Genomic DNA, 13055 nt, shown 5'->3' on the forward strand with positions numbered 1-13055 from the left:
GCCGCCACTGCTTACATATACAGTGCTCACACATTCATACTTGTTTCTTTGTGTACCTGTTCGTTCTTCTCTAGCTGTTGAAGTCTGAAGTGCGTCGTCTGGAACGTAACCATGAGAGAGAGAAGAGTGTGGCCAACCTGGAGTATCTGAAGAATGTCCTTTTACAGTTCATCTTCCTGCAGTCAGGCAGCGAGAGACAGGCTCTACTCCCCGTCATACACACCATGTTACAACTCAGCCCTGAGGAGAAGAATAAACTGGCTGCTATCGCAATGGGTGGGTACACACACTGTAAACAAACAAACACACATATATATACACACACACACATACCCATTGATTTCTCAGTGTGAGGTCAGTGAAATTGCAGAGATATCGTCAACATTCTATGTAGGTCAACACTGGAATGTATAGTTGAAATCGGAAGTTTACATACACTTAGGTTGGAGTCATTTAAACCTGTTTTTCAACCACTCCACACATTTCTTGTTAACAAACTATAGTTTTGGCAAGTCGGTTAGGACATCTACTTTGTGCATGACACAAGTCATTTTTCCAACAAATGATTTACAGACAGATTATTTCACTTATTCACTGTATTACAATTCCAGTGGGTTAGAAGTTTACATACGCTAAGTTGACTGTGCCTTTAAACAGCGTGGAAAATTCCAGAAAATGATGTCATGGCTTTAGAAGCTTCTGATAGGCTAATTGACATAATTTGAGTCGGAGGTGTACCTGGAGGTGTACCTGTGGATGTATTTAAAGGCCTACCTTCAAACTCAGTGCCTCTTTGCTTGACATCATGGGAAAATCAAAAGAAATCAGCCAAGACCTCCCAAAAAAATTGTAGACAAGTCTGGTTCATCTTTGGGAGCAAACGCCTGAAGGTACCACGTTCATCTGTACAAACAATAGTACGCAAGTATAAACACCATGAGACCACGCAGCCGCCATACCGCTCAGGAAGCAGACGCGTTCTGTCTCCTAGAGATTAACGTACTTTGGTGCACAAAGTGCAAATCAATCCCAGAACAACAGCAAAGGACCTTCTGAAGAAGCTGAAGGAAACAGGTACAAAAGTATCTATCCACTGTAAAACGAGTCCTATATCGACATAACCTGAAAGGCCGCTCAGCAAGGAAGAAGCCACTGCTCCAAAACCGCCATAAAAAAGCCAGACTACGGTTTGCAACTGCACATGGGGACAAAGATCGTACTTTTTGGAGAAATGTCCTCTGGTCTGATGAAACAAAAATAGAACCGTTTGGCCATAATGACCATTGTTATGTTTGGAGGAAAAAGGGAGAGGTTTGCAAGCCGAAGAACACCATCCCAACCGTGAAGCACGGGGGTGGCAGCATCATGTTGTGGGGGTGCTTTGCTGCAGGAGGGACTGGTGCACTTCACAAAATCCACTTCACAAAATCCATCCAAAATCCACCATGAGGTAGGAGGATGAAAGAAAATTAGGTGGATATATTGAAGCAACATCTCAAGACATCAGTCAGGAAGTTAAAGCTTGGTTGCAAATGGGTCTTCCAAATGGACAATGACCCCAAGCATACTTCCAAAGTTGTGGCAAATGGATTAAGGACAACTAAGTCAAGGTATTGGAGTGGCCATCACAAAGCCCAGACCTCAATCCTATAGAATATTTGTGGGCAGAACTGAAAAAGCGTGTGCGAGCAAGGAGGCCTACACACCTGACTCAGTTACACCTGCTCTGTCAGGAGGAATGGGCCAAAATTCACCCAACTTATTGTGGGAAGCTTGTGGAAGGCTACCCGAAACGTTTGACCCAAGTAAAACAATTTGAAGGCAATGCTACCAAATACTAATTGAGTGTATGTAAACTTCTAACCCACTGAGAATGTCATGAAAGAAATAAAAGCTGAAATAAATCATTCTCTGCTATTATTATTATTATTATTTCACATTCTTAAAATAAAGTGGTGATCCTAACTGACCTAAGACAGGGCATTTTTACTAGGATTAAATGTCAGGAATTGTGAAAAACTGAGTTCAAATGTATTTGGCTAAGGTGTATGTAAACTTCCGACTTCAACTGTATACTAAGTACTGTGTTGATACTGCAGTGTCTTCCCTGCATTTCTAACCCGTTCTCTTTCTGCTGCAGGTGAGGAGGAGGTGGGAGGAGCTAGAGGCTCAGGATGGACCTCCTACCTACACAGTTGGTCAGGCATCAGATGAACACACACACATCAACCAATGTCCTCTTTCTACCTGCCTTCACTTTCATCTGGTCCATATGTCTGATCAACTGAGTAATTAAAAAGTCTTAATATATTGATGATCATCCATCTACTTGAAAAAAAGCCAGTAGTCAGCAATGTAAGCCAGTACTCTTTTTTTTAGCTGATGGTACGTTACTGAACCATTTATGGTGGGTTAATTCACCAATACCTCAGTCATTACTGGGATTATTTTTATACGATAGATTTTGTTGCTTGTAACAATCAATTCCAAGCAACACTTAAGTTTTACAACAATTCATGAAGTGAACTATGACTGTTGTTACAGATTTGACCATCTGTTTTCATTGCTCACTCATTATAGGTCTGATACAGGGCAGCAGGTAGCCTAGCAGTTAAAAGGCACTGTATGGTCAATCTGACATCTACATTTGCCCTGCAGCATTTATGGTGATATGGCCTCTGCAGAAGTCAGGTATTCATACTTCTTGCGCTTCGCAGAGCTGTTGTGAAGGAAGTTGTCAATTAAGTGAGTTTGTTTATACAGGACCTCCCGCCCCCACCTACCGTCAACCAATCATGTCAATGCGGAGCTATACGGAGCCCTCCACATTGTTAATACATTTGGGAGGCGCACGGAAATGTGGTACGGAGCTCAGTTTGGCCTTTTCATGCCTCCGGAGGATCCGCAATTGCGTCACACCCTACATAGGGAGCCTTTGGATCAAGCATAAATTTGCTTTAAGAGTGTTGTGCCAGTAACCAAAAGGTTGGTGGTTCGAATCCCCGAGCCGACTAGGTGAAAAATCTGTTGATGAGCCCTTGAGCAAGGCACTTAATTCGAATTGCTCCTGTAAGTCGCTCTGGATATGAGTGTCTGCTAAATGATAAATACATATGTGATGAATTGACAATATTCACATGTTCAAATTCACACCTATTTCATTTATTTTGATGTATCAATATTACATACCAAAGGATTCTCTGGTAATATGTAGGTACATAATCTGTAATTGGGAACAACTTAAATAAATGTAAATATACACTGAGTGTACAAAACATTAAGAACACCTTCCTAATATTGAGTTGCACCATTGTTTACCCTTAGAACAGCCTCAATTCGTAGGGGCATGGACTCTACAAGGGATGCTGGTCCATGTTGACTCCAATGCTTCACACAGTTGTGTCAAGTTGGCTGGATGTCCTTTGGGTAGTGGACCATTCTTGATACACATGGCAAACTTGAGTGTGAAAAATAACAGCAGCGTTGCAGTTCTTGACACACTCAAACCGGTGCGCCTGGCACCTACTACAATAACCCGTTCAAAAGCTCTTAAATATTTTGTCTTACCCATTCACCCTCTGAATGGCACACATACACAATCCATGTCTCAAGGCTTAAAAATCCATCTTTAACCTGTCTCCTCCCCTTCATCTATACTGATTGAAGTGGATTTAACAAGTGACATCAATAAGAGATCATAGCTTTCACCTAGTTTCACCTGGTCAGTCTGTCATGGAAAGAGCAGGTTTTCCCAGTGTTTTGTACTCTGTGTATATAGTAATTACTATGTATTTACTGTGTAATTACCATGTTTTTACAATGTGGGGCTGCGTCTTTTCCAACTTAACCAAACATGCAGAAATGGTTCTGGATATCAGTGGTTGGGTAAAACACCAGTCTCTGCTTTGCTCTGTAGTCATATGGGAGTGCTTTATATCTGAAATTGCACCCTATTTCCCATATATTGGGAATAAGGGAGCAAATCTGAACTGGCACATCTCTTACCCAGGGTTATATGCTAATATCATTGTTCTGTATCATTCCTAAGGCAGCTGCTTCTGCTTCTTATTAACGAATGAGGGAAGATTGGGGGGACCAGTAATACATGGGAATAACTGAATGTACTTTTAATGAATCGTTAGGGAAAGTATTGCGTTAATGATGGAACATTTTATTTTAAGAGATTTATTAGGCTATAGCCTAAGATTAAAAATGGTTACTGATTTTTGTAGTACACTGGTGAGGGTTTCCAGTCCTCACAGTTTGGTTGAAGTTGATGTCTTGTAGTATTCTGGGTAAGAAGTGTTTTACAAAAGGACAAATAAGTCCAAATATAAGCTTACGTTTTAGACCTACCATTTTATGAAGAGGAGACCTGCAATAAGGAGCCTAACCACAATCCTTATTATTTAACTGTGAATACACACGTCAAATAAAATAAATATTTACTGTGTTAAAGATTTTTGTTCATTAAATAAAGTGATCTGGAGTGAAAATGTCCATTATAACACACACTCATTATGTATCCTTTGTATTTCTAAGGGATAGCCTAGAGAAAGACCTTCCAGATGTTTTTCTCATTCGGGAAATACTTCCTTTTAAGGAAATATATTCCCAATTACATGACGTAAGCACAATGAGCACTAGTAGGCTATGTATTTCAAAGTTATAGGCTACATTAGTGTCTATTTTATGGTTGAATTTCATGTTTTCTTAATTTGATCGAACGCTTATTAAAACATAAAATAGGCTACACTTTCGAGGAGCGCCCAACTGAGCCCCCAATGGCACACAGGAATGATAACTTTAGAGCTCAAATTCCTGTGAAATAGTTTGCCAAATATAATGTATTGTTTTACTGAAGGTGCTTCTGTGGAAAACCGGTGCTGCTCGGGAAGATTTCATCGCGCCATGTTTAGCGGGAAAATATTTTGGAAATGGACCTAAACAGCGCAATGAAATAAGAACAGTTAGTGCATGAGGGTTGACGGTTTCCAGTAAATGTATTTCTAGGTAGGATATTAACCCCCTGATATGCATCTGTCTCGTCGGTATTTACAGTAAAGGCTAGACTACTGTGGTCCCAACATGGATGACTTGACTAAAATGTGAAGTTCCCGAGAGGGCGGGTCTAGTCCTGTTAAATTACATTTTAGCGCAGTAGCCAGACTGTACACTGATAGAGAAACAGGCGAGGCTCATTCGCCATTACAAAGAAAGTGTCTCTTGTTAACAGTAGTCTATCTAAAATACATCCCATCGAGACGCAAACATCTGGGGGGGGGGGGAAAGGCTGGTGGAGACGAAACTCCTGCAGTACAGAAGATGTTGGGGATGGTAGAAGAAATGACCAACGGCAACGGGTGAGCACTGGACAGAAAATAACTGTATGATGAACCAAATCTGCTTCTATAAAGAGTTTGTAGAGTATTATTCGACGTCTGTTGACTCTTGACAAACGAAAATGCAGCCTGTTGCATTCAATGACCTGGATCAGCGCTGTCTGCGAGTCGCGCACAGAAGAGTTGATGCAGTGTAGGGTGTGGCCACTGAAGTAATGTAACAATCACAACGCGGCCTACTTTCGTTTATAGAGTTTATAGGATAGCCTACTGAACAACATGGAGTAATCATGATCAATCTGGTTAGGCCTATTCACAATGAGATATATGAACAAACGTATTTTATTTGCTGCTCTGCAGGGGGGCTACTTTGCTGACATTTAAAGCCTGAATTAGATTGTACAGTTGTACTTTACAGTTGTAGACCTACTTGTTGCAAACTTCGGATGATATGTTACGAATTGCAACAATTTGTGGATGTCCATCATCCATTTTGTATGATATGTTACGAATTGCAATTCATACAATATTTTAGGGAATTTGCTAAACGTAGGATATGTTACGAATTCCAATTTGTTGTCACGAACTTTAGCTAGGAGGCTAATGTTAGCTAGGGTAGGGGTTAAGGTTAGGCGTTAGGTTGAAGGCTTAGCTAACATGCAAAGTAGCAAAAAAAATAAAGTAGTTGCTAATTAGCAAAATTTTACAGTGATGACATTCGAACACGCAACCTTTGGGTTGCTAGACGTTCACGTTATACGCCCACCCAGACCAACCACCATACTTTCATTTTTGCCATAAGTAACCTGTTTTATGTAACCATACCAAATGTAACATATCATACTAATTTGAGTGTCCCGGATTAACATTTACTATTTTACGTCTAGTATATGAGACTAGACTGAAGTAGCCTAGGCCTGGGACCATTTGACACCTTGTTGTGGTCATTAGGACAACAGTGTTTAGGCTGTGTTTACACAGGCAGCCCAATTCTGATCTTTTTTCACTAATAGTTTTTTTTGTCAATCAGATCTGATGTGAAAAGAGCTGATGTGATTGGTCAAAAGAACAATTAGTGGGAAAATGTAAATGCAGCCATAAAGGTCCAGACCTAAGTCCATAGTATACTTACATACAGTACAGGGCAGGAGCTGCATATCCATACTGTCCAGGTTTGTCTCAGCATCATCATATTCACTATCTCCCACCATCCAGTTGTTAGTGGTTACTGTACTTCCATTCTGCCCCATGAGACACGTTCGTTTCAGCAGACCCACTTCCTGGCTTGTTAATTACCACCCCACCCCCGTGTGTGTGTGTTACTTTATTTAGATCCGGGATCTCTGCTCCTATCAGGAAGGACAACGTTTTATCCTGTACTCATTCACCGGGCCACATTCACCCAACATACATACAACAGGCTCTGTGATGCATTTTGTCTCCGCTGCACTGTCTGCCCCCACAAACAAACATTCACACTCACACTCCGTATATAACTTCCTGTCCTGAGCTGCTGTTGGGGAGGGAGGGAGGGGGAGAGAGAGGAGAGGTCATGATGTGGAGAGCGGATGTCTCTCTAGTCTCCTGAGTCTCTCTGTCTTTCAGTGCTCCATCCTGACTAGGAATGAGCTCTGTGGGAACATTGGACATCAGAGCTACTGTCAGTCAGATAGCTTCTCTAGCTGTCACACATATTTGTACATTTACACATTTGGTATACCTTGTTTTTTTCCTGGAATTGTTCATATTTGTACTTTCCCTGCCGAATTTATTAGCAGCTTTGACCTTTTTAATATAGTAGAATTTCTGGCCAGAGCCTGAATAAACTAGTGCCATAGTAGTATGGCAAGTCTTATCCGATTCTGGATTTAGACTGAATCATGTCTGTTTACACAATCAAGGCTTACCAGGCAGGTTCCCAGTCTCTGTCTTGCATTGGAATGGCATATAACATTATTAGTCACAAGTTTCCAGCATGACATTGAGACAATTGTATGAAATATTTCTGGAGCTAATGTAACCATTTAGGTCTCAGGCAAGGTTACTCATCACATTAACGATGGTTTACCAAACCGTTACATTTGCACTTACTTGGCTAACTCCCACATTTCAGTCTCCTATTCAGTCTGTGTGGGTTCATGTGTATATCGCCCTCCGGTGGTCACAGTAGACAACAGCATTGGTGAAATGAGTTGAGAGGAGCAGTGGCTCTGCTTCCCAAATGTGTGGTCTCAGTGTGGTATTGTGAGTGATCCAACACAAACCTATTCCTGGTATCTTCCAGTGACACACACAATAAACAAAGACAATATTTTGTAATGCACACAGCCCACTCCCTCCCTAGCCCTGACCCTACTCTAGCCCTGACTATGGCTGCAGTGATACATACAGCCAGCTCTCTCCACCCTTATCCCTGTCCTCAATCACTGAACAGACTGCACCCTATGAGTCAGTCAGCCACCAACACTCAGCCACACACACATGCATGTACACACACAAACACACACGCTCCATCATCACGCCAACCACAGGCAGGCCTTCCAGGCAGCCAAATAGGAAGTGATGTGGGTGAGCAGAGGCAGAGATAGCAACAGACACAGTAAAAGAAGACACAGTAGGGACACAGCAGTGACAACAACAACAGCAGCAACCTCACAGCAGCCTAACAAAATACTTTGGTAAGACATTCATATTTTGTTATATTTTTCTGTTTCTTCTACATGCAACCTACACAATCTGCAGTATCAGATCTTCAGATCTTGATTGTTGAATAAAGTATTAGTGAGTTTGTAGCTCAGTAGCCCACTCTTCATCTTAGTTATGTTAATTCAATGTCTCTTTGAAAGAAATGTCAAAAAATATTTCCAACCAGATGGCTGGAAATCTGAGGGCAGCATTGGTCTATAAGACTGCAGTACCTGTGATATCCAGAAAGTGGCAGTTTTTTCATGTTTTGGTGGATTTGGACATTCATTTACTTGGCTTTCCTCTGGCTGATACCACTCTTGTTTGTCTTGGGAAATCTATGCAGAAATCACGTGTTGTTCCATAGAAAGAATGAATTATATCAACCAAGTAAATCTCACGGACAGTTGATCACAGTACTCAAATGTGTCAGTGTTGCAGTCAGTCAGTTAGAAAGTGGCTGGCGGCCTACACCCCAGCTCTACCCTCTAAACTAGGACTGGAATGTAGTGGCTACAAAGGCAGCATTAAGAGGACCCTAAGGGGAGGTGTGTGTAGTGTGTGTCTTTCAGCCAGTCATCACATTCCTGCTGAACATGCTTAATTTTCGTACTCAGCTGATATCCTTATAGCCTCAGGCCTCTCAGGATACTAAAGAGACTCCCACTAACTGTGAATGTTATTTTGGGCATTAGCCTACTCGCTTTTATTATTATGATCAATTTACAGCAATCATCACCACCATCACGTCTTCCCCCCACAGGTTAGATATTTTATAGTTGCAGCTAGTTTGTCATATAAATGTAATAGTTGCGTTCATGTGTGAATTTCATGTAAATGAATGTTCTGTGTGTGTGTGTCTGCTGGGTGTGTTGTCTCTAGAGACACCCATGCCCTAAAGATAGTTATATCTCTCTCTTTACACACACGCATGCACACACTCACACACTTACCTCTCTCATTGTATTAGCCAATAACATTCTCTGAGCAAGAGGAACAATATCAAATTAAGGCATTTAGTCATAATGTGCTGAAGGCAGACTCACAAATCACATCAACACTGAGTAAAAGGCAAGTATACCACTCTATGGCATTTCAATATTCATTTTGGACAGTTGTGTTGTCCCTGTGTGGGTCATTGTTTAGTTGCTGGAGACCCATACCGTCAAATGTTTTAGCCTTTCTAGTAGTCTGCTACACCAGGACCTGCCTGTGTCTCTGGTCCTCTGTGTAGAACTCTCTTTGCGCCTCTCTCTGTCTGTGTGTTTATTTTATTTTTTTTTATTTTTTTTTTAACCTTTATTTAACCAGGTAGGCTAGTTGAGAACAAGTTCTCATTTGCAACTGCGACCTGGCCAAGATAAAGCATAGCAGTGTGAACAGACAACAACACAGAGTTACACATGGAGTAAACAATAAACAAGTCAATAACATGGTAGAAAAAAAGAAAAAAAGAGAATCTATATACAATGTGTGCAAAAGGCATGAGGAGGTAGGCAATAAATCAGATAATTACAATTTAGCAGATTAACACTGGAGTGGTAAATCATCAGATGGTCATGTGCAAGTAGAGATACTGGTGTGCAAAAAAAGCAGAAAAGGAAATAAAAGCAGTATGGGGGGGTGAGGTAGGTAAATTGGGTGGGCTATATACCGATGGACTATGTACAGCTGCAGCGATCGGTTAGCTGCTCGGATAGCAGATGTTTAAAGTTGTTTGTGACAACTCTTTATTTGCTGTGATGTTACAGGTCGTGTATGGCTCTCTTACCCTAATGCAAGTGTTAGATTGGGTTGTTCTCATGTTGGTGTAGAGATTGACACTGGTCTGATATGGGTGGGGTTAGGGACTGTGATATTGGCTGCAGTAACATGAATGGACACACACACTAAAGTCCCAAACAGGAAGAGGAAAAGGTGTTATTGTGGTGTCAGAGCAGCCATCACTCTGTCACCACACCATAGTGACCATGTAAACTCTGAACTCTTCGGGCAAGGCTCTGGCCCTGTGTGTGTGTGTTTGCCCTGTCTGAAGAGTTCAGTGTACAGTTTTACAAATGTGCTAAGGAGGGTGTGAATACATAGGAAACTGAATACACAGTACACACACAGGTTGGATTGGTTCATTACTTGGGGCTCCAATGGCGCTGTTTGGTATCCTGAGGAAATCTGAGAGGATGAGAAGTTCTATTACGTAATAGTCCTTAGGAATACATCTATATTGTCAGTTTAGTTCACCTCTGCTGATATTTATTAGTATTTACTACAGATCCCAGGTCTGTGAAGGGGCCACTGACTGTTTATGCTTTTATCAATTAACTGAACAATGGGCAGGAAACACACTGCCCTCTTCTATCACAGAGACCTCTCTCTTAGGCAGACTGAGACAGAGAGAGACTGGGGACAGAGAGAGAGACTACAGGAAGATAGAGGCTGCACTGTAGACAACTTATCAACAACATATCAACATCAACTAACCGTCATGTTGGGTTGATCAGTGGAAGGGATCTCTCACGAAAATTAGAGTTTCTATTGGACAAGTTCAGTTAGGTCCCTCCCCGCTTTGTTCCGTTTAGAAACGTTTTGCAACGGAATCGGCGTAATGAATACGCACCTGCCTTAAGGCTGAGAATTTGGGTGGAGTGAGGAGCTGATAGGTGTGTTGGATCAGAGCCACACCCCTGATAGGTCATTCCTCTAGATGTGTGCCTGAAGGTGTGTGTTTGTCAGAGATAGAGGGAGTGTGGAATGTAGTAGCCGGCTGTTCCAGGAGAGCGTGTGGACTGTTCTGCTAAGGGCTTCCCAGGTGTGAGCTGCTGTTCTGGGCTTGGAGAGGAGACTGGTGGGGGTCAGTGCTGGTTGTCGGCCTGTCGAGCTTTGGAACTTACTGATCACACACACACGAGGAGGATTACTGACTGAGTTTGTATCCGTGTCCCGGTGGACGGACGGAGGGAGGGAGGGAAGGAAGGAGGGATGAACTCTCTGCGGCTGAAGGAGTTGTCTAACTCAGACCTGTACAGACGCAGACAGGAGAGACCTGACAGCTATGAAAGCATAGCTAGTAACAGCCTCAGGTGAGACTCCTCTCTCTCGCTCTGATTTCTCTCTATTTGACCAGACTGCAGAGCAAACAGGCAGCAGGTCAGCAAAGTGTACTGTAGTGGGGGATGGTTAAGGTTAATACTTGTTGAGTCACCATCTGTTGGTGTCCTTTGTGTTGTAGAGAGGCAGAGAACCTGGTCTGTGTGGCCTGTGAGTATCACTGAGGTGAAGCCTGTGTATGTTAGCCTCAAAGATATCCGAGAGTGGAAGACTCCTCTCTTGTCTCTAACATGTAGGCTCACTTTTTGTGAACAGTCCCATCGCTAGTCAGACTGTTGAATAAACTTCAAATTAACTTACTTTACCTGTTGTCTGCTGATTTTGTCCATATGTACGAGGTACACAGACAAAATATCCACAGAGTAGTGTTTTTCACCTAACTTTCAGTACGCTGGTATGTATGTCGGTTTGTATTTACAATGCTGACGTAATTCGCATGCGACTTGGACAATAAGTCAACAATGGCCGAGTTTAACCGAAGCACAGTCCAAAGGCTGTCCCACGCAATCAGCTGGCAAATTTCACAAACACTTCCAGCTGATTGCGAGGGAACACGCTTTGGTCGACAACTTTTGATCACATTCGGCTATTGTTTACATATTGTTAATCATGTGAAATGCATCAGGAGATGAAGAAGAAAAAAAACAAGCAACAAAACTTACCGGCGCTGTAAAAAGTTGGGTAAACAACACTTTCCTGCGGTTACCCTATAAATTCACTTCCTACCGCCAGATCCCAGGCCTGTGAAGGGGCCACTCTCCATATTCTGGCATATAGAGACTATTGCGTCTTTTTTACAGGGATTTATTTCAGACTGATATTCATGGAGTAACCATGGTAACAGTCTGTTTAGACAACGTGTATGTACATTTTGGTTATGGGTTGTGTGCGGATCCTGTCTGAGGGGGGTTTAGAACAGCAACACATTTTTCAGCGGAAACCGTTTACTCCAAACCTAAAACATTTGCAACGAAAACAAGAGTTTCTATTGGACAAATTCAGGTAGGTCCCTCCCCGTTTTGTTCTGTTTGCTATGTGCTTCTTTTTGGTTCCTAAAGTAAACGGTTTCCATTGCAAACCATTTTTCAACAGATAAAACGTTTTGCAATGGAATCAGACTAATGAATACACCCCTGTCCTCACTGTTCCAACAATACCAACCGATAGGCATGGGGAGGCATGTTGAAAGGGAAAAAGAGAGGCTGTTTTTAAAACATAAGGATAAGAGCGTCTGCTAAATGACTTAAATGTAAATGTAAATGTAAAACAAGGTACCAATTTTGGAATAGAACATCTCCATTCTCTCTCAGTCTTCCTGCTCTCTTTCTCTCTCTCTTTCTCTCCAGGCTTCTACCTTCCCATAGAGCGGCAGGTAGCCTAGAGGTTAGTGTTGGGCCAGTAACCAAAAGGTCGCTGGTTCAAATACTTGCGCCGACAATGTGAAAAATCTGTCGATCTGCCCTTGAGCAAGGCACTTAACCCTAATTTGGTCCAGCGGCACCATACTACTATGGCTGACCCTGTAAAAATACTAATTTCACTGCAACTATCCGGTGTATGTGACAATAACACTTTTTTCCCTCTCCTTCTGTCTCTCTACCCACCCTCCCCCTTTCTTTGCCCCTGATCCTGCTGTAATTAGAGGTCTGCATCTCTCCCAAGGGTCAGACATGTGTCATATCACAAACACACACACCAGCCTTCACTGCTAAACATGATGCACTGAAGTGCTTTGTCAGCAGAACTGAGCTAGTAACAGAACATGAGGTCACCTGGTCTCTCTGCTGTGACATCATTGGTTGTAGTGGTGTGTTCCTGCTATGTGTCCTTCACATATGACCCACAAACACACGGTTCACATCCCAGGCTGCCACACATCCTCCCAAACCCTCCTCCTTTCGCTCAGCCCTCAGCAGGAAATGG

The 13055-nt window shown here is 42.3% G+C and overlaps 2 protein-coding genes across 8 annotated transcripts in view; both read left to right on the plus strand.

The window, feature by feature from the left end:
* Positions 1 to 4518, plus strand: part of LOC139546554 (GRIP and coiled-coil domain-containing protein 2-like) — a 31980-nt gene extending 27462 nt beyond the window's left edge. For all 4 annotated transcript variants that reach the window (XM_071355065.1, XM_071355067.1, XM_071355066.1 and 1 more), the window contains 2 exons: positions 75 to 276; positions 2141 to 4518. In XM_071355065.1, coding sequence (XP_071211166.1) covers positions 75 to 276; positions 2141 to 2214 — 276 coding nt within the window. In that variant the 3' untranslated portion in view covers positions 2215 to 4518. The remainder of the gene's footprint in view (positions 1 to 74; positions 277 to 2140) is intronic.
* Positions 4519 to 5145: 627 nt separating this feature from the next.
* Positions 5146 to 13055, plus strand: part of LOC139546555 (LIM and senescent cell antigen-like-containing domain protein 1) — a 32284-nt gene continuing 24374 nt past the window's right edge. Inside the window, exon 1 of one of the 4 annotated variants that reach the window (XM_071355076.1) lies at positions 5146 to 5363. In XM_071355076.1, the coding sequence (XP_071211177.1) occupies positions 5326 to 5363 (38 nt within the window). In that variant the 5' untranslated portion in view covers positions 5146 to 5325. Of the gene's footprint in view, positions 5364 to 7917; positions 8021 to 10670; positions 11105 to 11665; positions 12135 to 13055 lie in introns of those variants that run through there. The other 3 variants (XM_071355073.1, XM_071355075.1, XM_071355072.1) reach the window with 3 other exon arrangements.

Source organism: Salvelinus alpinus, chromosome 20 (genome assembly GCF_045679555.1).
Source record: "Salvelinus alpinus chromosome 20, SLU_Salpinus.1, whole genome shotgun sequence".
NCBI lineage: Eukaryota > Metazoa > Chordata > Actinopteri > Salmoniformes > Salmonidae > Salvelinus > Salvelinus alpinus.